This window comes from Ranitomeya variabilis, chromosome 6 (genome assembly GCF_051348905.1).
Source record: "Ranitomeya variabilis isolate aRanVar5 chromosome 6, aRanVar5.hap1, whole genome shotgun sequence".
Lineage (NCBI taxonomy): Eukaryota > Metazoa > Chordata > Amphibia > Anura > Dendrobatidae > Ranitomeya > Ranitomeya variabilis.
This window is the reverse complement of record NC_135237.1, coordinates 98580595-98603578: the sequence shown is the minus strand read 5'-3', so window position 1 is coordinate 98603578 and position 22984 is coordinate 98580595. Positions and strand designations below refer to the sequence as shown.

Genomic DNA, 22984 nt, shown 5'->3' with positions numbered 1-22984 from the left:
TTTGATGCATTTTTGCCCTGAACTTTTGACTAATGTGAGTGAAATCAATGGTGAAAAAACGCTGGCAAAAAACACACAGATTATTTTCTGCACCAAGTCTTCAAGTCACAAATAAGCAAAGTGAGCATGACACTTTAGGTTCCTCATGCACTTTTCTGCCAACGGGTTTTGCTTCAGGTTTTGTAAACATATCCGCGAGGCAAAAATGCAACATGTGCACATGGCCTACAGCAGAGGTGTCAAACTGCATTCCTCAAGGGCTGCCAACAGGTCATGTTTTCAGGATTTCCTTGTACTGCACAGGTGATAATTTAATCACCTGCGCAGAATGAATCCAGCACCTTGTGGAATGCTAAGGAAATCCTGAAAACATGACCTGTCGGCGGCCCTCGAGGAATGCAGTTTGACACCTCTGGCCTACAGGTTTATTAAGAAAATATTCCAACACAAACTGTGTGGCCTCACATACTATGTTGTAAAAGTGGATATTCAATGTAAGAACCACATTAAAGGTTGTGTTTCCATTGTCCAAGGTACAAAAAAATCAGACCCAAATGTGACAAGGGGTAGCCTGACTGCCTCAAACTGTACAAGTAAGGTTTGGCATATTTTTTGTCCCTCTGGGAAATAATCTCCACCAGAACCACGTGATCTCTTCCTAAGTTAGAAAAGATGCATACTAAGGTATTCAGAGGTGGTGAAACTTCCGATGAAAACGCACTGAGCCAACAGCTATTAGTATGTAGTCAGATAGTATTGTATATAGTCAGATTTACTCATAAATAAGTCTCTGTTCAAGGATTTGTTCATATCTGTGCTATAGATCTTTGTTCTGCTCCATCAGAGGAACAGAACAATCAAACTGATGGAGGACTGATGCATCACACGAAGGACACCAAGGGATAAGATGGACCCTACTGTGTTCTAAAGTTCAGCTTGCTATCATTTTATCCATTATTTTCCCTAAAATGATTGTTTTTCTATAGTAAATCGGAGTACGACCGAGCCTCCAATGAAGAGCACACAACCATACTTCTGTAACTTACAGTAAGCAATAGATGGGTACACCAAGCAAAAAATAGGCACAGTATGACTGAAAATTATTGCCCCATTATACATTAGCTAGATTACTATTATTGGTAATGGAGAGGAAGACGACAGCCTGTAATCTGACTCATAGGACAGAGGGCATTGAAGGTATCTCATATCCTCGTGCAGGAAGAATTGATGATAATAGGTATATACAGTGAGGAAAATAAGTATTTGATACAATAGAAAAGAACATAATATTTGGTACAGAAACCTTTGTTTGCAATTACAGAGGTCAGACATTTCCTGTAGTTCTTGACCAAGTTTGCACACACTGCAGCAGGGATTTTGGCCCACTCCTCCATACAGATCTTCTCCAGGTCTTTCCGGTTTCGGGCTGTCACTGGGCAACATTGAGCTTCAGCTCCCTCCAAAGATTTTCTATTTGGTTCAAGTCTGGAGACTGGCTAGGCCACTCCAGGATCTTGAAATGTGTCTTACAGAGTCACTTCTTAGTTGCCCTGGCTGTGTGTTTTGGGTCATTGTCATGCTGGAAGACTCAGCCACGACCCATCTTCAATGCTCTTACTGAGGGAAGCAGGTTATTGGCCAGAATCGCGTGATACATGACCCCATTCATCCTCCCTTCAATACAGTGCAGTCGTCCTGTCCCTTTTCCAGAAAAGCAGCCCCAATGTATGATGTTTCCCCCACCATGCTTTATAGTTGGGATGGTGTTCTTGGGGTTGTACCCATCCTTCTTCTCCAAACATGGTGAGTGGAGTTGATACCAAAAAGTTCCATTTTGGTCTCTTGTTACCACATGACCTTCTCCCATGCCTCCTCTGGATCATCCAGATGGTCATTGGCGAACTTCAAAAGGGCCTGAACATGTGCTGGTGTGAGCAAAGGGACCTTGCGTGCCCTGCACGATTTTAATCCATGATGGCGTTCTGTGTTACTAATGGTAATGTTTGAGACTGTGGTCCAAGCTCTTTTCAGGTCATTAATCAGGTCCTCCTGTGTAGTTCTGGGCTGATTTCTGACCTTTCTCAGAATTATCCTCACCCCATGACGCAATATCTTGCAGACCGAGGAAGATTGACAGTCATCTTGTGTTTCTTCCATTTTCTAATAATTGTGCCAACAGTTGTTGTCTTCTCGCCAAGCTACTTGCCTCTTGTCCTGCAGCCCATCCCAGCATTGTGCAGGTCTACAATTTTGTCCTTGGTGTCCTTAGACAGCTCTTTGGTATTGGCCATGGTGGAGAGGTCAGAGTGTGATTGATTGTGTGCACAGGTGTGTTTTATACAGGTAACGAGTTCAAACAGGTGCAATTAATACAGGTAATGAGTGCAGAGTAGGAGGGCTTCTTAAAGAAAAACTAAAAGGTCTGTAAGAGCCAGAATATTTGCTGGTTGGTAGGTGATCAAATACTTATTTCATGCAATAAAATATTTAATTATTTAAAAATCATACGATGTGATTTTCTGGTTTTAATTTTTATATTCTGTCTCACAGTTGAAATGTACCAACGATAAAAATTAGTGGTATAGTTGCTTGTTCCCCCACAAAAACAGTACCTTTTTGAAGGAATGTGGCCATGTGCAAATCAGGCAGGAGGTGCACTGGGGTTGTATCAATGCACTTGGATGAAGCAGCACAAATACACTGACATGCCCCAAATGCACCCACAGCCTGATAAGCATATGACGTCTATGCTAGATTCCTCATGGATAGCCATCACATCTCTATAAAAATGTATAATTTGCAGCCGGGAACAAGCGCTTACAGCCATATCACTACTTATATATGTAAAAATGTGGTGACAGCTTCCATTTAGGTACCAAGTTCACAAAGTTTACAGAAAACATATTATACCTCCCTTTATTCACTCAAAGAAATGCTACAAGAACACTAAAGCACCTTAGGAATGGCTGGCCTGTGTTCAGAAGGCCACGCTTCACTACCAATCCTGAAAAGAAGCTCCCACCATGTATCACTGGATATATCTCATATTAGATAATTCAGATCATAACTCACATATTCATTACACAGGAGTCTGGTGCATTAAGCCACAGACAACAAAAATCCGACTTAAAGGGAACATGTCACCAGAAAAAGCACATTAACGTGCAGATATGGCTCTGTAACCCGCAACTAGGACTGAGTAAAAGCCAGACTTGTCTGATTATTGCTATTAGTGCCAAGCTTAATGCCTCAGCCTATCTAATATCACCTACAATTCATCAAAGAAACAACAAAACATAAAGTAACTGGAATCATTAAAGGGGTAGTCCTCTTTCAGGAAACTATGGGCTATAAACTACTATAACTATAGCAAAGCCAACTGAATATAAGGGTATGTTTCCACGGTCCGGAATGGCAGCGCTTTGGACGCAGCTCTGTCCAAAGTGCTGCCGGCTTTTCTACGTGCGGTGATTCCACATGTGCTCATTGAACATGCAGAATCACCTCATCCTATACATAGACTGTGATATTTATCTTGTGGAGACTGAGAGTCTCCGCAAGATAAACAGACATGCTGCGGTCTAGAAAGACGGGCTGCATGTGCGTATACACAGGTCTGCCCCCTGTGTCTTGGAACGCATAGTGGAGATGGGATTTCATAAAATGCCCTCCACTATACTGTAACATCTGGACACTGCGGATTGGACGCTGCGGCTGTACACAGCCTCCAATCCGCAGCGTTTCCTGACCATGGATCCATACCCATACCTGCGTGTACAGCTCTGGCTCCCCACTGCCGCCTTAGTCTCCCGTTTGTCTGCAGCGCGGTCTGTCATGCCAGCACTGCAGACAAAAAACAGACACTGGAGCAGCGGTAGGGAGCCTTTTGTTATGAGTAACGCAACCTATAGCCCAAATATTTCTAAAGGGGAATAACCCCTCCTAAATTGTGTATGTATATACTGTGCGTATATATATATATATATATATATATATATATATATATATATATATATATATATATATATATATATATATATATATATATATATATATATATATACACTGTATATATATACAGTGCCTTGCGAAAGTATTCGGCCCCCTGGAACTTTTTAACCTTTTCCCATATCATGCTTCAAACATAAAGATACCAAATGTAAATTTTTGGTGAAGGATCAACAACAAGTGGAACACAATTGTAAAGTTGAATGAAATTTATTGGTTATTTTAAATTTTTGTGGAAATTCAAAAACTAAAAGGTGGGGCGTGCAATATTATTCGGCCCCTTTAACTTAATACTTTGTTGCGCCACCTTTTGCTGCGATTACAGCTGCAAGTCGCTTGGGGTATGTCTCTTATCAGTTTTGTACATCGAGAGACTGAAATTCTTGCCCATTCTTCCTTGGCAAACAGCTCGCACTCAATGAGGTTTGATGGAGATCGTTTGTGAACAGCAGTTTTCAGCTCTTTCCACAGATTCTCGATTGGATTGAGGTCGGGACTTTGACTTGGCCGTTCTAACACCTGGATACACCACAAAGGTCCTTTGCGGGGCGCAATGCATCCCTGGGAACTGAAGCTGCCACATGCATCGCAGAGAGCCGGGAAAACTCCGGGGGCCGTCGGAAGGTAAGTATATCTATATTTTTTATTTTTATTATTTTTTTTTACACAAATATGGATCCTAGGGCCTGAAGGAGAGTCTCCTCTCCTCCAGACCCTGGGAACCATCCGGGACCGCTCCCTGCACACGCCGTATAAGATGACACCCGGTGTATAAGATGACCCCCCAAAAAAGTTGGGGGTCGTCTTATACGCCGAAAAATACGGTATATATATATATATATATATATATATATATATATATATATATATATATATATATTGTATAGTGTATTATATAGATATTGTATAATACTGTATATATATATATATATATATATATATATATAATATATATGTATATCTATATTGTATATATATATTATATTTACATATATTTATACCCCTTTACCCCCAAGGTTGGTTTGCATGTTACTGACCAGGCCAATTTTTACAATTCTGACCACTGTCCCTTTATGAGGTTATAACTCTGGAACGTTTCAACAGATCTTAGCGATTCTGACACTGTTTTCTCGTGACATATTGTACTTCATGATAGTGGTAAAATTTCTTCGATATAACTTGCGTTTATTTGTGAAAAAAAACGGAAATTTGGCAAAAATTTTGAAAATTTTGCAATTTTCCAACTTTGAATTTTTATGCCCTTAAATCACAGAGATGTGTCACGCAAAATACTTAATATGTAACATTTCCCACATATCTACTTTACATCAGCACAATTTTGGAACCAACATTTTTTTTTGTTAGGGAGTTATAAGGGTTAAAAGTTGACCAGAAATATCTCATTTTTACAACACCACTTTTTTTAGGGACCACATCTCATTTGAAGTCATTTTGAGGGGTCTATATGATAGAAAATACCCAAGTGTGACACCATTCTAAAAACTGCACCCCTCAAGGTGCCCAAAACCACATTCAAGAAGTTTATTAACCCTTCAGGTGTTTCACAGGAATTTTTGGAATGTTTAAATAAAAATGAACATTTAACTTTTTTTCACACAAAATTTATTTCAGCTCCAATTTGTTTTATTTTACCAAGGGTAACAGGAGAAAATGGACCCCAAAAGTTGTTGAACAATTTGTCCTGAGTACGCTGATACCCCATATGTGGGGGTAAACCACTGTTTGGGCGCATGGCAGAGCTCGGAAGGAAAGGAGCGCCATTTTACTTTTCAATGCAAAATTGACTGGAATTGAGATGGGACGCCATGTTGCGTTTGGAGAGCCCCTGATGTGCCTAAACATTGAAACCCCTCACAAGTGACACCATTTTAGGAAGTAGAACCCTTAAGGAACTTATCTAGATGTGTGGTGAGCACTTTGACCCAACAAGTGCTTAACTGAAGTTTATAATGCAGAGCCGTAAAAATAAAAAATCATATATTTTCACAAAAATAATTTTTTCACCCCCAATTTTTTATTTTCCCAAGGGTAAGAGAAGAAATTAGACCACAAAAGTTGTTGTGCAATTTGTCCTGAGTACGATGATACCCCATATGTGTGGGTAAACCACTGTTTAGGCGCATAGCAGAGCTCGGAAGGGAAGGAGCGCCGTTTGACTTTTCAATGCAAAATTGACTGGAATTGAGATGGGACACCATGTCGCGTTTGGAGAGCCCCTGATGTGCCTAAACATTAAAACCCCCCACGTGACACCATTTTGGAAAGTAGACCCCATAAGGAACTTATCTAGATGTGTTTTGAGAGCTTTGAACCCCCAAGTGTTTCACTACAGTTTATAACGCAGAGCCGTGAAAATAATTTTATTTTTTTTCACAAAAATGACTGTTTGGGCGTATGGCAGAGCTCGGAAGGGAAGGAGCGCCATTTGGAATGCAGACTTAGATGGATTGGTCTGCAGGCGTCACGTTGCATTTGCAGAGCCCCTGATTTACCCAAACAGTAGAAACCCCCAACAAGTGACCCCATATTGGAAACTAGACCTCCCAAGGAACTTATCTAGATGTGTTGTGAGAACTTTGAACCCCCAAGTGTTTCACTACAGTTTATAACGCAGAGCCGTGAAAATAAAAAATATTTTTTTTTCCACAAAAAGTATTTTTTAGCCCCCAGTTTTGTATTTTCACAAGGGTAACAGGATAAATTGGACCCCAATAGTTGTTGTCCAATTTGTCCTGAGTGCGCTGATACCCCATATGTGGGGGGGAACCACTGTTTGGGCGCATGGCAGAGCTCGGAAGGGAAGGAGCGCCATTTGGAATGCAGACTTAGATGGATTGGTCTGCAGGTGTCACGTTGCATTTGCAGAGCCCCTGATGTACCCAAACAGTAGAAACCCCCCACAAGTGACCCCATATTGGAAACTAGACCTCCCAATGAACTTATCTAGATGTGTTGTGAGAACTTTGAACCCCCAAGTGTTTCACTACAGTTTACAACGCAGAGCCGTGAAAATAAAAAATCTTTTTTTTTCCCACAAAAATTATTTTTAGCCCCCAAATTTTTATTTTCCCAAGGATAACAAGAGAACTTGGACCCCAAAAGTTGTTGTCCAATTTGTCCCGAGTATGCTGATACCCCATATGTTGGGGTAAACCCCTGTTTTTGCGCACGGGAGAGCTCGGAAGGGAAGGAGCATTGTTTTACTTTTTCAACGCAGAATTGGCTGGAATGGAGATCGGACGCCATGTCGCGTTTGGAGAGCCCCTGATGTGCCTGAACAGTGGAAACTCCCCAATTCTACCTGAAACCCTAATCCAAACACACCCCTAACCCTAATCCCAACGGTAACCCTAACCACACCCCTAACCCTGACACACCCCTAACTCTAATCCCAACCCTAATCCCAACCGTAAATGTCATCCAAACCCTAACTTTAGCCCCAACCCTAACTTTAGCCCCAACCCTAACCCTAACTTTAGCCCCAACCCTAACCCTAACTTTAGCCCCAACCCTAACTTTAGCCCTAACCCTAACTTTAGCTCCAACCCTAGCCCCAGCCCTAACCCTAGCCCTAACCCTAGCTCTAACCCTAACCCAAGCCCTAACCCTAGCCCTAACCATAACCCTAGCCCTAACCCTAGCCCTAACCCTAATGGGAAAATGGAAATAAATACATTTTTTTAATTTTATTATTTTTCCCTAACTAAGGTGGTGATGAAGGGGGGTTTGATTTACTTTTATAGCGTTTTTTATAGCGGACTTTTATGATTGGCAGTTGTCACACACTAAAAGACGCTTTTTATAGCAAAAAAGTTTTTGCGTCTCCACATTTTGAGAGCTATAATTTTTCCATATTTTGGTCCACAGAGTCATGTGAGGTCTGGTTTTTTGTGAGACGAGTTGACGTTTTTATTGGTAACATTTTCGGACACGTGACAGTTTTTGATCGCTTTTTATTCCGATTTTTGTGAGGCAGAATGACCAAAAACCAGCTATTCATGAATTTCTTTTGGGGGAGGCGTTTATACCGTTCTGCGTTTGGTAAAATTGATAAAGCAGTTTTATTCTACGGGTCAGTACGATTACAGCGATATCTCATTTATATCATTTTTTTATGTGGTTTCACTTTTATACGATAAAAGCTATTTTATAGAAAAAATAATTATTTTGGCATCGCTTTATTCTGAGGACTATAACTTTTTTATTTTTTTGCTTATGATGCTGTATGGCAGCTCGTTTTTTGCGGGACAAGATGACGTTTTCAGCGGTACCTTGGTTATTTATATCCATCTTTTTGATCACGTGTTATTCCACTTTTTGTTCGGCGGTATGATAATAAAGCATTGTTTTATGCCTCGTTTTTTTTTTTTCTTACGGTGTTCACTGAAGGGGTTAACTAGTGGGAGAGTTTTATAGGTTGGGTCGTTACGGACGCGGCGATACTAAATATGTGTACCTTTATTGTTTTGTTTTTTTATTTAGATAAAGAAATGTATTTATGGGAATAATATATTTTTTTTTCTTTAATTAGGAATTATTATTTATTTATTTTTTTTTACACATGTGGAATTTTTTTTTTTTACTTTGTCCCAGGGGGGGACATCACAGATCGCTGATCTGACAGTTCGCACAGCGATCTGACTTACAGGGCTGCAGGCTTACCAGCGCCTGCTCTGGACCCGGAAGTAGTCCCTGCAGGACCTGGATGCAGCCCCGCGGCCATTTTGGATCCGGAGCCTGCAGGGATAGGAGGTAAGAAACGCTCGGAGCAGCGTGATCACATCGCGTTGCTCCGAGGGTCTCAGGGAAGCACGCAGGGAGCCCCCTCCCTGCGCGATGCTTCCCTATACCGCCGGAACACTGCGATCATGTTTGATCGCAGTGTGCCGGGGGTTAATGTGCCGGGGGCAGTCCGTGACCGCTCCTGGCACATAGTGCCGGATGTCAGCTGCAATAGTCAGCTGACACCCGGCCGCGATCGGCCGCGTTCCCCCCGTGAGCGAGGCCGATCACTATGACGTACTATCCGGTCGAGGGTCAGATAGGCCCAGGTCACCTCGACGGGATAGTACGTCTAAGGTCAGAGAGGGGTTAATATTTATATACAGATCAAAAGTTTGGACACACCTTCTCATTTAAAGATTTTTCTGTATTTTCATGACTATGAAAATTGTACATTCACACTGAAGGCATCAAAACTATGAATTAACACGTGGAATTATAAACTTAACAAAAAAGTGTGAAACAACTGAAATTATGTCTTATATTCTAGGTTCTTGAAAGTAGCCACCTTTTGCTTTGCTGACTGCTTTGCACACTCTTGGCATTCTCTTGATGAGCTTCAAGAGGTAGTCACCGGGAATGGTCTTCCAACATTCTTGAAGGAGTTCCCAGAGATGCTTAGCACTTGTTGGCCCTTTTGCCTTCACTGCGGTCCAGCTCACCCCAAACCAATTCGATTGGGTTCAGGTCTGGTGACTGTGGAGGCCAGGTCATCTGGCGTAGCACCCCATCACTCTCCTTCTTGGTCAAATAGCCCTTACACAGCCTGGAGGTGTGTTTGGGGTCATTGTCCTGTTGAAAAATAAATGATGGTCCAACAAAACGCAAACCGGATGGAATAGCATGCCGCTGCAAGATGCTGTGGTAGCCATGCTGGTTCAGTATGCCTTCAATTTTGAATAAATCCCCAACAGTGTCACCAGCAAAGCACCCCCACACCATCACAACCCCTCCTCCATGCTTCACGGTGGGAACCAGGCATGTAGAGTCCATCCATTCACCTTTTCTGCGTCGCACAAAGACACGGTGGTTGGAACCAAAGATCTCACATTTGGACTCATGAGACCAAAGCACAGATTTCCACTGGTCCAATGTCCATTCCTTGTGTTCTTTAGCCCAAACAAGTCTCTTCTGCTTGTTGCCTGTCCTTAGCAGTGGTTTCCTAGCAGCTATTTTACCATGAAGGCCTGCTGCACAAAGTCTCCTCTTAACAGTTGTTGTAGAGATGTGTCTGCTGCTAGAACTCTGTGTGGCATTGACCTGGTCTCTAATCTGAGCTGCTGTTTACCTGCGATTTCTGAGGCTGGTGACTCGGATAAACTTATCCTCAGAAGCAGAGGTGACTCTAGGTCTTCCTTTCCTGGGGCGGTCCTCATGTGAGCCAGTTTCTTTGTAGCGCTTGATGGTTTTTGCCACTGCACTTGGGGACACTTTTAAAGTTTTCCCAACTTTTCGGACTGACTGACCTTCATTTCTTAAAGTAATGATGGCCACTCGTTTTTCTTTACTTAGCTGCTTTTTTCTTGCCATAATACAAATTCTAACAGTCTATTCAGTAGGACTATCAGCTGTGTATCCACCAGACTTCTGCACGACACAACTGATGGTCCCAACCCCATTTATAAGGCAAGAAATCCCACTTATTAAACCTGACAGGGCACACCTGTGAAGTGAAAACCATTTGCGGTGGCTACCTCTTGGAGCTCATCAAGAGAATGCCAAGAGTGTGCAAAGCAGTCATCAAAGCAAAAGGTGGCTACTTTCAAGAACCTAGAATATAAGACATAATTTCAGTTGTTTCACACTTTTTTGCTAAGTATATAATTCCACATGTGTTAATTCATATTTTTGATGCCTTCAGTGTTAATTTACAATTTTCATAGTCATGAAAATACAGAAAAATCTTTAAATGAGAACGTGTGTCCAAACTTTTGGTCTGTACTGTATATATATACACACAGGTGACAGGTGTCTATATACACATTTATTTAAAATAAAAACAATGCAAAGCTGAAGCTGTAGGATTACTGCGATTTAGGGAAAAAATAGTAGCAAATTACTTCACGATCATTGCAAAGAATGCAACTACCTTGTTACTTTTCTTTCCATGAGAAAACATTAAGATCATGTTGCTTTTACTGTAATCTCCCAATCATACCAGAGTTTGAGCGCCAAAAGTGACAGTATGAAGCATTGGCCAAATTGTGGGGTAGATTACTCAACCCAGGCCCAATGCTGAAATCATAGAACTGAAATCTCCTGACAGTAATGGTAATCGGAGATAATGTTAAAATGTTCCAACGTGCTGGAAAAGACGTATCACTAGTGTACGGAGGTGAAAATGATTAAATTGCAACAAATTTATCAAAGAGGCACACAGCAATAGCATGAATGTGCCCAGGATACAGGACCACAATATTAATTTGATTGCTGCAGCATACATTTTTTTTTTTGCTGAAGCAAAAATAAGTAAAAAAAAAAGAATAAAAAAAAACCAAAAAGAAATGCTGAGATTACTTTTAGCATTGATACTAAATCAATCTATTTAATATATGTAAAATAAATATCAATTCAAATATACGGCACCATGTATGCCGAAACTGTCTACAGCACAGTGACCACAAGAGGTCAGAACGTTCCTCCAGCTCTTGTCATATTGACCTGAGAAAGTCGCATAATCCAAGATACAAGGGTTGAAGGTTTATTCCCATCTTCATTAATGGCTATGGTTAAATATGAAAACAAGTACACATTATACATGCTGGAGTTGTCAATGTGCGGGGATAACAGTGGGAGCACAATCGTGTTGGATATAAGAGACGGAGGGGTTGGATAGCGGTGAAGTATCAGATTAAATCACTCCATAAATATCGCGCAAAAAGGCCCAGACTGAAGACCTGCTCAGACTAGAGGGGTTGATACTTCACACGGAAATCTTTATCCTTCCTGACTGTGTTTCTCTAGTGATTTTTCTCATTACTGCCTAAATGTTAAACTGACGTTAACCTGCCCAAAGGAATAGGAACCTCGGAAATGACTGAAGTGCCTGCTAATCTGTGTGCCAATGAAGGTCAGAGAAGTAGGAACTCAAATTGCCAGTGAAATTCATGAAGTGTTATTTCCTTGAGTCGCATGTTAGTAAATCGATGCTTTAAGCTCAGAAAAACAACACAATCAGTCCTGCCTGCCCTTACTATAAAGATTACAGCTCATTGATATGTATCAGAAATATTTTCAGCATTCACTTTGGATGTGTTTTATGCACAGGTCACAGATGATCGGAACTATAGTATGAGGCTCTGGAATTATTCAGCTAGCTGTCCCAACAACATTTATTACCCATCCACTTAATTACAAAAATGGGGGTCCCACGTCCTCCGGAGTATTCATTGTGCATGCATGATCACCGCTTTATTCACTATCTATAGGGGAAGTCACACATATACAGTACTGTTCCTGCAGACCCATGGAAGCGTATGGAGCAGCGGGCACAAGGCTCCTCCATTCTTGTGATTGGTGGTGTGATTGTGATCATACATTTAGTCACCTATTCTCCGAGAAATATTATGAGTGAGATAACCGCTTTAAGGCAGTTTTCCCAACATACATTTATCACCTATCCACAGAATTTTGTAAGAAACATGTGAAATGCTCAAGATTTTGTAAAAAATAATAATCAGGTGGAATATGAGCAAGGTGGAGTTACACTGTTTTTTTCTTTTTTAATTTGAAATCAACTTAGACATTTCTATTTGGTTTATGTTGTTGAAATGTGTGGCATCTTAAAGAGGACCTTTCACTTGCATACAAAAATTTACAGTAAATATCATTAAAAAATGTCCTGAACATTTTTTTGCACTGCGTCATTCCATTGCAGAGATATTCATAGTTGTTACTTTTTGGAGCGCAGTATGTGAAATTTTAGATTGTAGCTCAACTGGATGTTTGAGTCTTCTCTGGGGTGTGTGCTTTCATTCCTCCTTTCCAGGCAGTGCCAATCACAGCTCGTCAGCTGATCTGAAAGTCTCAGCAGTGATTGGCAGTGTCTGGAAGGGAGGGGTGAAAGTGCACACTCCAGAGATGACTCATTAGAAACGCCCAGTTGATCCACAAGCAGAGATTTCACATATTTTGCTCCAAGAGCAACAAATTAGAATATCTCTGCACTGGAACAACGCAGCACAAAACTGAAACAAACAGCAGAATCAGGGGAACCCACAGATCTTACAAAGTTATTTAGATTGTTTTGTTTGAGAAAGTGACATGTCCTCTTTAATGCTTATGGCCAAGAATCTGAGGTCTTCACACCATATATTCTAGATGCCTTTGATCCACGAAGAAATATTTAAAAAAGTTGCTAAGTGCAATGCCAATGTGCCCAATTCAGGATGTAGCAGGAGGTTCAGCCTGAGAGAAGGCAAAACTGGTAAAGGAAGTCTAAGGGAACCCCAAAACTGGCATCAATGTGCTTATTACCAAGAGGAAGTATTTAATTAGAAGATACCAAAAGTAGGGCATGATGGAGGAAATGGTATGGCTTCAGGCTATGTTCCTAAGTGGAAAAAAAAAAATCTCTGCAGGTATTTGCACCAAAACACGCAATAGCAATTGCATTTTTGCTGTTTTTTTAAATGCTTTTTTGGTGTAGATTTGAATCTGCACTCTTAAATGCATTTTTTAATGCAGAAACACTAAGAATCGGCACTTAAAAAGGCAACTGCGTTTTTTCCATGTATTTTTTCAGGGGTATGGGGAAAAATGCACACAAAAAACACACAGTTCCGCAACATCTTTAAACGCACAGCGTTGCAGATTTTTATGCTATGTGGGAACACGGCCATTTCCTTGCAGCCTCAGATACGAGGCTCCCTACCTTGCGCAAAACCAGAATTACCATAAAAAATAGTAAATCCATCAAAGGATGACTAGAAAAAAAATAATGCAGACCACCTCAGTTACCAAGTCAAAGCTCAAATCGAAATCCATCGGGAAGCTGTGGGGGAAAGGGCGATTTGAACCAAGTTGTCTCAGAATGGCTGCATAATCCTGATACTAAGAAGAGCACTGAAGGTGAGGTGGACTCATAAAATGCTCACTGTAGTCATGCAAATTGCCTTTTCTGAAAGAGGAATTGAACCCTAGTGATACCTATTGGATGCAGCAATAATAAAAAATAAATATTGATCCTTTATCGAACTTTGTCATATGACTTGGGATAAGAAGCATAAGCCTAACACTCAATTTACAGACACATGTTTCAGGGCGTTTGCCCCTCATTAGTGCAAAGCAGGAGATCTGATTTGGCTATGTCAGAGGCCTCTAACAGAACGCAAGGGGGATCAGGCAGGAATAATTTGGAAAAAAGATCATGCAGCCATTGTGACTTGGACTGTCTAAGTAAGTACAACAGTCTCGTCAGGCTCAAGAGGCCTTTTAACAATATATGCAATTTCCAGTTTATTTCTGATGTCAGATCCCCCTTACTGTCAAACAGGGGCTTATTTAGCCTCTGCCTACTCAGTGATACATGCAAATTTCATGGACCTATCCACTTTTCTGATGACATCATGCCACTTGCCCAATTATTGTGTATGAGGAACATATACAGTCCCAGTCCCGGATGTCAGTCATGAACAGCTACTGAAAATAATTTTATCCTAGTGACCGCTCACCTTCTCTACAGAGCTATTTCCTCCATTGGACACGTGAGCCCGCTTTGATTCACTCTTCGTTCGGCTTAGTCTTCTTGTAACTTTTTCTTTCAGTAAAGACGTGTATCCAACATGTTCATAAATGGGGTTGGTTGTCATTTTTGCAATATATTCTGCAGCTTTATTCTCTATATACAAGGTAATAAGGCCATCAGTTACCAAGTCATGTATTGACTCAAATCTCTTCTCTCCCACAAAGTGCTTTCCATCATAGAAAAGTCTGTAGTTCAACGTTTGGAGACCAAACCTGGAGAGACAAGGCAAATGTCAGGAAAAGCAAGTCATAACCTCATAACGCCCAGCTGCACCATGCTAGGTGACAATGCCATCACTCTATATCATCTGTATGACCAAATTGAGGTATTTTGCAGCCATTGACCAATGTATTAAGGCCATATTAATCACCAGATATTCCCCCTCTATCTAACTTGTCCTCTGCCCGTTCTCAAGTCCAGTCCATAGCAGCAGGAATATTAGAAAAGAGTGCGTGTGTGGGGGGAGAGGAAGAGCAGTACCCCACATGGAGAGGAGGAGCAGCAGCCCACATGGAGAGGAGGAGCAGCAGCAGCCCACATGGAGAGGAAGAGCAGCAGCCCACATGGACAGGAGGAGCAGCGGCCCACATGGAGAGGAGCAGCCCACATGGAGAGGAGCAGCAACGGCCCACATTGAGAGGAGGAGCAGCGGCCCACATGGAGAGGAGGAGCAGCGGCCCACATGGAGAGGAGGAGCAGCAGCCCACATGGAGAGGAGGAGCAGCCCACATGGAGAGGAGGAGCAGCCCACATGGAGAGGAGCAGCAGCCCACATGGAGAGGAGCAGCAGCCCACATGTAGAGGAAGGGCATCAGCCCACATGGAGAGGAAGAGCAGCAGCCCACATGGAGAGGAGCAGCAGCGGCCCACATTGAGAGGAGGAGCAGCAGCCCACATGGAGGAGGAGCAGCGGCCCACATTGAGAGGAGGAGCAGCAGCCCACATGGAGTGGAGGAGCAGTGGCCCACATGGAGAGGAGGAGCAGCAGCCCACATGGAGAGGAGGAGCAGCCCACATGGAGAGGAGCAGCAGTGGCCCACATGTAGAGGAAGGGCATCAGCCCACATGGACAGGAGGAGCAGCGGCCCACATGGAGAGGAGCAGCAGCAGCCCACAAGGAGAGGAGGAGCAGCGGCCCACATGGAGAGGAGGAGCAGCAGCCCACGTGGAGAGGAGGAGCAGCCCACATGGAGAGGAGGAGCAGCCCACATGGAGAGGAGGAGCAGTGGCCCACATGTAGAGGAAGGGCATCAGCCCACATGGAGAGGAGGAGCAGCTGCCCACATGGAGAGGAGCAGCCCACATGGAGAGGAGCAGCAGCAGCCCACATTGAGAGGAGGAGCAGCCCACATGGAGAGGAGGAGCAGCCCACATGGAGAGGAGCAGCAGTGACCCACATGTAGAGGAAGAGCATCAGCCCACATGGAGAGGAGGAGGAAGAGCATCAGCCCACATGCTTGTCACTGCTCTATTCAAACTCCTTATCATTTCAGATAGGCAGTGAGAGAAAATAACACTGGTTCTTGTGACCTTGGTAGTGATTGGAGATGGTCCAGCAATGGAGTCTCCAGCGTTAACCTAATTATTACCAATTCTGTGGATAGGTGATAAATCTAGGTTTTAAGTAGTGAATTCAAAAGTGAACATTGTGTTGATGGTGGATGCACTAAGGCAATAATCCATGGTTAAATATTTCATTCCACAGAAGCTAAAAATGTTGGGTACATATGACCAAACTGAAATACTGATTTTTTTCACCCTTAGGGTGTATATTACATGAGCAGAGACCACCCCACCCCCATTTAGCAGCAGTCACTTTTTGAAGGTGTTAGGCATTGATTTCATGTCATGGCTGTGTAGCTGCAATTGTCTCTTCAGGTGATTGTCCAAAACAGGACAGGAATGAACTGCAGCGTTATTCCCCATGAATAGTCTTCTCATCAACAGCCAAGAGAACAATTGGATTAAGCTGCTGACAAAAAGAATATATTATTGGAAGAAGATTCCGAGAGGATTCTTCAACTAATATTGAGGAAACCAAATCAATACATAATTAAGCTGGAAAAACAGACTCCAAACTAATTCCCAGCTGGTGTCAGACAAGTAATCATCTACCTTAAGGCCAATGTGCAGCAGCCGGGTTGCCTCTGACTTTCTCTAATGAGGTACGATCCTTCTGCAGTGCACAACAACGCATCTGCCTGTTCCCGAGAAATGATGCCATGGAACCTGAGGAGGAACAGGCAAGAAAAGTTAGTGACCCCCAGAATATGAAACATGAAATGCAACTATAGGGAATCTAAATAAGAGAAGAACATGTAGGGGCTTCCACCAAATAGTCCCCTCAAATGTCAATGGGCAAAAAGGTCACCACATAGGCCTCTACCTCTATGATCCCACACAGCCATAAACGAGAGTCTGAGACATCCAGATCCAGAGATACGGATGTCTGAGTCTACAGATCTGAAACTGCCATCTAATACTATATCACTCCGGTAGTGGCCAAATGATATCCAAACAAAATTATTTAAAGGGAATCTGTCAGTAGGCTTTTCTTATGTCATCTGAGAGCAGCATGATATAAAGGCAGAGACCTTGATTCCAGCGATGTGTCACTTACTGGGCTGTGTTTTGCAGTTTCAGTAAAATCAGTATTTTATCAGCAGGAGATTATCACTAGAGGACAAGGTGCCACGTGCCTCCTGGTCCAACAACGTCACCATCACTGATGAGTAGCTTCTGTCAATACACAGTGCCGCCAAAAAAAATCTTTACATGTACATGTAAAATCCATGTCATGATTTCAGTTCTTAAAAGTGCACACAATGGGGGAGAGAATTACCAACTGTTTAATCACAAAACTGGCTCAGCTTTTACTTCTCAATACTAATTGTTACTAAATATTCCCAATAAAACACTTGAATGTTAAGATTTTGTAGTTTCGTTGAATTTGTAAAGATTTTTTTTTTTTTGCCAGCACTGTATATTGTACACAGAAAGCTGCCAATCAGCGATATGGTCAGAATTATACAGGGCTCAGCATTGCAAGCTCTGCTAGATCTGCAACAGACAGCTGTGATTACATGCCAGGATCCCATCTAAAAGGAGCATTCCATTACTGAGTGAGAACTGGGACAGACAAGCCCCTCACGAATAAACATTTCCTTTTCACATTTCACTTTGAAATAGATTTATTTTCATCTGTTAGGAAGGAGATATATAAAGAGGAAACAAAATAAATGGATATATTTTTTCTTTTATATTTGACTAGATGGTGGCCCGATTCTAACGCATCGGGTATTCTAGAATATGCATGTCCACGTAGTATATAGCACAGGCCACGTAGTATATTGGTCAGCCACGTAGTATATTGCCCAGTGATGTAGTATATTGCCCAGTGACGTAGTATACTGCCCAGCCACGTAGTATATTGCCCAGTGATGTAGTATATTGCCCAGTGACGTAGTATACAGCACAGAGCCACGTAGTATATTGCCTAGCCATGTAGCATATTGCTCAGCCACGTAGTATATAGCCCAGCCACGTAGTATATAGCCCAGCTACGTAGTATATTGCCCAGCTATGTAGTATATTGCCCAGTGACGTAGTATATTGCCCAGTGACGTAGTATACAGCACAGAGCCACGTAGTATATTGCCCAGTGATGTAGTATATTGCACAGAGCCACGCAGTATATTGCACAGCGATGTAGTATACAGCACAGAGCCACGTAGTATATTGCCCAGCCACGTATGTCACAGGTTAAAAAATACAAAATAAACATACTCACCTTCCGATCCGAGGGCCCCTTGTAGTTCTAACATACTCACCATACTTGTAGTTCTGTCGCCTGTGCGAGGTACAGGCGGCAGCGTCTGGTCCCAGCCTGCTCGCGCAGGCGCGCAGGGCCTGTGATGACGTCGCGGTCACATGACCGTGATGTCACGGCAGGTCCTTTCTGCGCAGGCGCGTAGGACTTGCGACGACGTCACGGTCACATGACCGTGACGTCATGGCAGGTCCTTCTGCCAGACCATCCGTGCCAACGGAACGTGCCGGTTGCATCGCGAGGAGCGGGAAAGGTGGCGTAGGTGAGTATATAATCATTTTTTATTTTTTTAAATTATTTTTAACATTAGATGTTTTTACTATTGGCGCTGCACAGGCTGCGTCAATAGTAAAAAACTTGGTCACACAGGGTTAATAGCAGCGGTAATGGAGTGCGTTACCCGTGGCATAACGCGGTCTGTTACCACCGGCATTAACCCTGTGTGAGCGGTGAGCGGAGGGGTGTATGCGGTCGCCGGGCAGTGAGTGCGGGGAGTAAGGAGCGGCCATTTTCTTCCGGACTGTGCGCGTCGCTGATTGGTCGCGGCAGCCATGACAGGCAGCTGGCAAGACCAATCAGCGAACGAATAACCGCGACAGACAGACAGAAGGACAGACAGACGGAAGTGACCCTTAGACAATTATATAGTAGATTATTTACTTATGAAGCCTTTTCTCCACAAAGAACTAGATCTCAGCAGTGAATATCAGAACGATACTGACTTTATTGGACCTTTGAGGACAGAGAGAGCCCAGAAGAGATGTAGGTTCTCACCCCCAGAAACCCATTTCTTCAACATTCATCGGGTAAATGCGTTCTGTTTCTGTAGGTACTGGACCTAAATGTAGAGGCACAGACACCTACCTTGGATGATATGGCAGGCCAGACATCACACACACTGGGCAAGGTGGACATGGGGTCAATACATTATGGAACAGATACTGGACAACTGGGGCAGGGTTAGGAAATGCAGCACCCATGGGCGACGGAAGGAAACCTACTTTAAACTGATGCATGCAGCCTTGTATGGTTTTCATTAATGGGCATCCTTACCCTTCCTCGATCGGATTAAAGCATGCCCGATGGGTCGGACTCCCCTATCTAACTTATCGGGCATGGGAGTGTACGTTCAACAAGAATACTGGTAGAAAGCATCAGAGTATGTACACAGACACTGGAGGCGAAATGTCCTCCTAACTCCACAGACAATTTTATTTCACCAGATTAGACTCCAACAAGATAACACAACAGGCAGTGCCACAGTGTCCAAAATGGCGCATGTAATCTTAGTGGTAGCTTTACGATGTCTCTTCCATTGATGGTCTCAGGATGTAACATCTATCATAAAACAATTGAAACTTGCTTGGTATAGACCCGCTTGATGCAAAGAGAGATAAAAAACTAGAGAAAGAAGTTCTTTAAAAGTGAGGATTTAGTCCATACGTCTAGGTATGAGTGGTCCAGTACAAAAGACTTCATGAGGACTTTGGGCATCTTGAGGATGGAGACCTAAAATTGAAAAGGTTGTCCAGCCGAGGGCAAATTTTAACATGTACACTGCTAGAATTCTGTTCTGCTTGCAGGATCGAGCGGTCACCATGTGATGGCAAGTATGCAATTTGCACACTTGGGGTCATGTGATGACCGCTAGAGCACACCATTAAAGCATTTGAACTGGGCAATCCCTTTAAAAACAGGAACACAAAAAAGGAATGGCATTTATAGATTCTCAGTCTCTTCTCTCAATAGAACATTGGCATTCTGGGCTTCACATGGCAACTAAATTCTCATCTACTTCTTTCAAAAGAAAATTGAAAGAAGAAGAGAATCTAGTTGGCATGAGACCGCCAGTATGCGTGTCGCATATTGCTGGTCACGTGTCAGTTCGCTAACTCTGGCAACTGAGGGGATCCTGACAGTGTGCTCAGTGACTGCAGAAATTTAGCTCAAGAAAGTAAAATCTCTTAAAGTGCCTAAATTTCAAGCTCTTGAAATATGTACAATTTTGATTGATATTCCAACAATTTGTAATCTAAATATGTGACATTTTTTGTATGTATGTTATATTAAAACTATTAAAGTGTAATGGCAGCTTACGTACTCCCGTCCATAGTGCTTTGGTCTATTCTCCACCTGCAGGAAAAAATGAAAAATATAAATAAATCATAACTCTGTTCTCTGTTCACTAATAGTTGATTCATGTTTACTTTTTTCCACTTGTAAAGCATTGCAGAATATGCAGGTGCTATACATGAAAATAAGTATCATCACTATCACAATTACAACCAAAGGCTAGATAAGAAGTTAGAAGAATCCACAAAACAAATGTCACTATGTTGTAGGCTTCAAAGCACACACATACTGTGGCTACAAAGAGCGATATGAATTGAATTTCTGCTTGGGAACATTTCCCTGAGATGTTGAGAACCTGACAGAGCGGTGATTGCTCCTGAAATTGAACTGCGTTTATGTGGTTACGGCACAAAGAACAAATGTATGACATAAAGGATTGACAAATACAAGTACAACTACAGATACAAGTCTTAGGAGCATTTATTTCTGCTTCAGGTTTTGAAAAATGCCTGGTGAGAAAGAAGAAAGTGCATTTTGTCACAGCAGTATCTCGCATGCCTCCTAGGCGCCGCCCTACTCACTGTGGTCACTGCTCCTTGTGTCAGGTCATCTCGCTAAGTTTGCCATTTGCAGCACTCCCCAGCACTGCTGCTTGAGCATGTAGTTTTCATTTGTCATCTTTAGGAGAGCGTGGCCGACTCTGCAGGTATTTAACCCTGCTGTGTCCTACAGAGATTAGGTTCCCTGGCCTATTCTGTGCCAGCAGGATCTATATTAGGCAGCTCTTCCCAACACTCTTTGCCTCAACATTGATTCCCAACCTGCTAGCACCTAGTTTAAGCATTTCTCCATATTCTATCTCCCGCTATTGTCCTGGCCTGTTTACCCACTGTGTCTGACTTCTCCATCCCTGACTCCGGCTTTGTACTGTGAATTCGCGTTGCCTGCCTCGACCTCAGACCTTTTGTCTCACTTTCCTAAAACTTGTACAGCGCCTCTGACCCTCCGGTCAGGTGCTGCAGTCCCAGGGACTGCCCTAGGGTGGTGCATAGTGTCTACCATCATCAAAGCCTATCCTCACCGTCATACCTGGTAGACACTTAGTCACACCCTTTCAGGGTAAGCCTAATTTGTGGCGCAGTGGGTCCACACCCACCAGCATTACATATTTCACTTCTTCGAAGCAGCTCCTGATGGAGTCCGCTCCAAACTAGGCATTGTCCAATATAAAGGCTGTAAAAAAAACGTTCAGGAAAAAACTCTTCAAAAACTGCTTCAGGAAACAAAAAATTTTCTCCCAAAACTCCCCAAACGAATAGTGTTTACCCATGATGTTTGCACTAGAAAATGCATCTTTATTGACTTCCTCAAATAAACTGCATGCACATATACTCTTACAAGGTTTTTTTAGGCTTGGGATGAAAGTCTGTAGTCATTACATGTGACTGCAGACTTCTGAATCCTGATAGCATGTGGTGCGCATGCTGTCAGGATTCTCCAGTATTGCCAGTGCGAGCGGATGGTCACAAGACCACAGGTATGCGATTTGCATACTTGCAGTCATATGCAGACTAGACGTACTCACCCTCACTCAAAAGAGAGGGAGAACGAGCACGCAAAGTCGGAAAGTGATGGAAGTATGCAAACTGCATAAATCAGATCACATGACTGCCCACTTGCAACAGAAATACCGGATAATCCAGACAGTATATGTACCACAAATTGTCGAAAGCCTGCAGTCAGAGTGACTGTAGATTTTCATCCCTAGTTAACCTAGGTGCCTAGGTGCAGGAAAAGCTTACATTTGTAATATTAATTTGTTATTTGCACCACAAGAAACACATCGAGCCTACACTTTTCAGTGAAATTCTTTAAATATGACAGAAATTGCCATTTTGCAGCTGACCTTTCTGAGAAAATGTGCTAAAGGACTTCTATTAAATAGTCAACATGTCTTACATCAGAAAATCATTTGCTTTGTGACCTTCCTGCAGTAATGTCAATCATCTATACTTCGCACTGGAATACACCCATCCTCTGATCTCGTTTCCATTGCTTATCTTTCTAGACAGGTCTAATAACTCTTCCTAATCCTCCATGTATCTTTTATAACTAATTCTTTGACCACCATCTGGAGACCACTGACCACCAAACTAGACCTTTAGGTTCTATTTTTATATTAAAAAAATGCAAAATAAACTGTGAACAGGTATATCATATCATAATATTGCAAAATAAACCCCTTTAGCTGTCATAAGAAATCAGAGGTACCTTGTTCTATGGTCTGCCACAGCCCTGTTGCTCAATCTGGTCTAGCCTGTGGGTATTTACCTAGGTGCCTCGCCTCCCTAGTGATTTGCTGGCTATTTAACTGGCTAGCTGTGAGCAGTCTCAGCTGTAGCTTTGCTTTATTTGGTGTGTGCTTAGCATTCTGGCCATTTCTCTGATTGTTTTGCTGAACCTAGAATTTGTCGTGACTATTCATGTGGATTATCCCTTCTTCACTTGACGCTTTCTGACTTCAG

The 22984-nt window shown here is 42.6% G+C and overlaps 1 protein-coding gene across 2 annotated transcripts in view; it reads right to left on the bottom strand.

The window, feature by feature from the left end:
- CHN2 (chimerin 2) overlaps window positions 1-22984 on the bottom strand; it is a 411135-nt gene that overhangs the window by 187258 nt on the left and 200893 nt on the right. The window contains exons 4-6 of one of the 2 annotated variants that reach the window (XM_077268847.1): window positions 20488-20519; window positions 16673-16786; window positions 14484-14769 (exon numbers count right to left, since the gene is read on the bottom strand). In XM_077268847.1, coding sequence (XP_077124962.1) covers window positions 14484-14769; window positions 16673-16786; window positions 20488-20519 — 432 coding nt within the window. Of the gene's footprint in view, window positions 1-14483; window positions 14770-16672; window positions 16787-20483; window positions 20520-22984 lie in introns of both variants that reach the window. The other variant, XM_077268848.1, reaches the window with a different exon arrangement.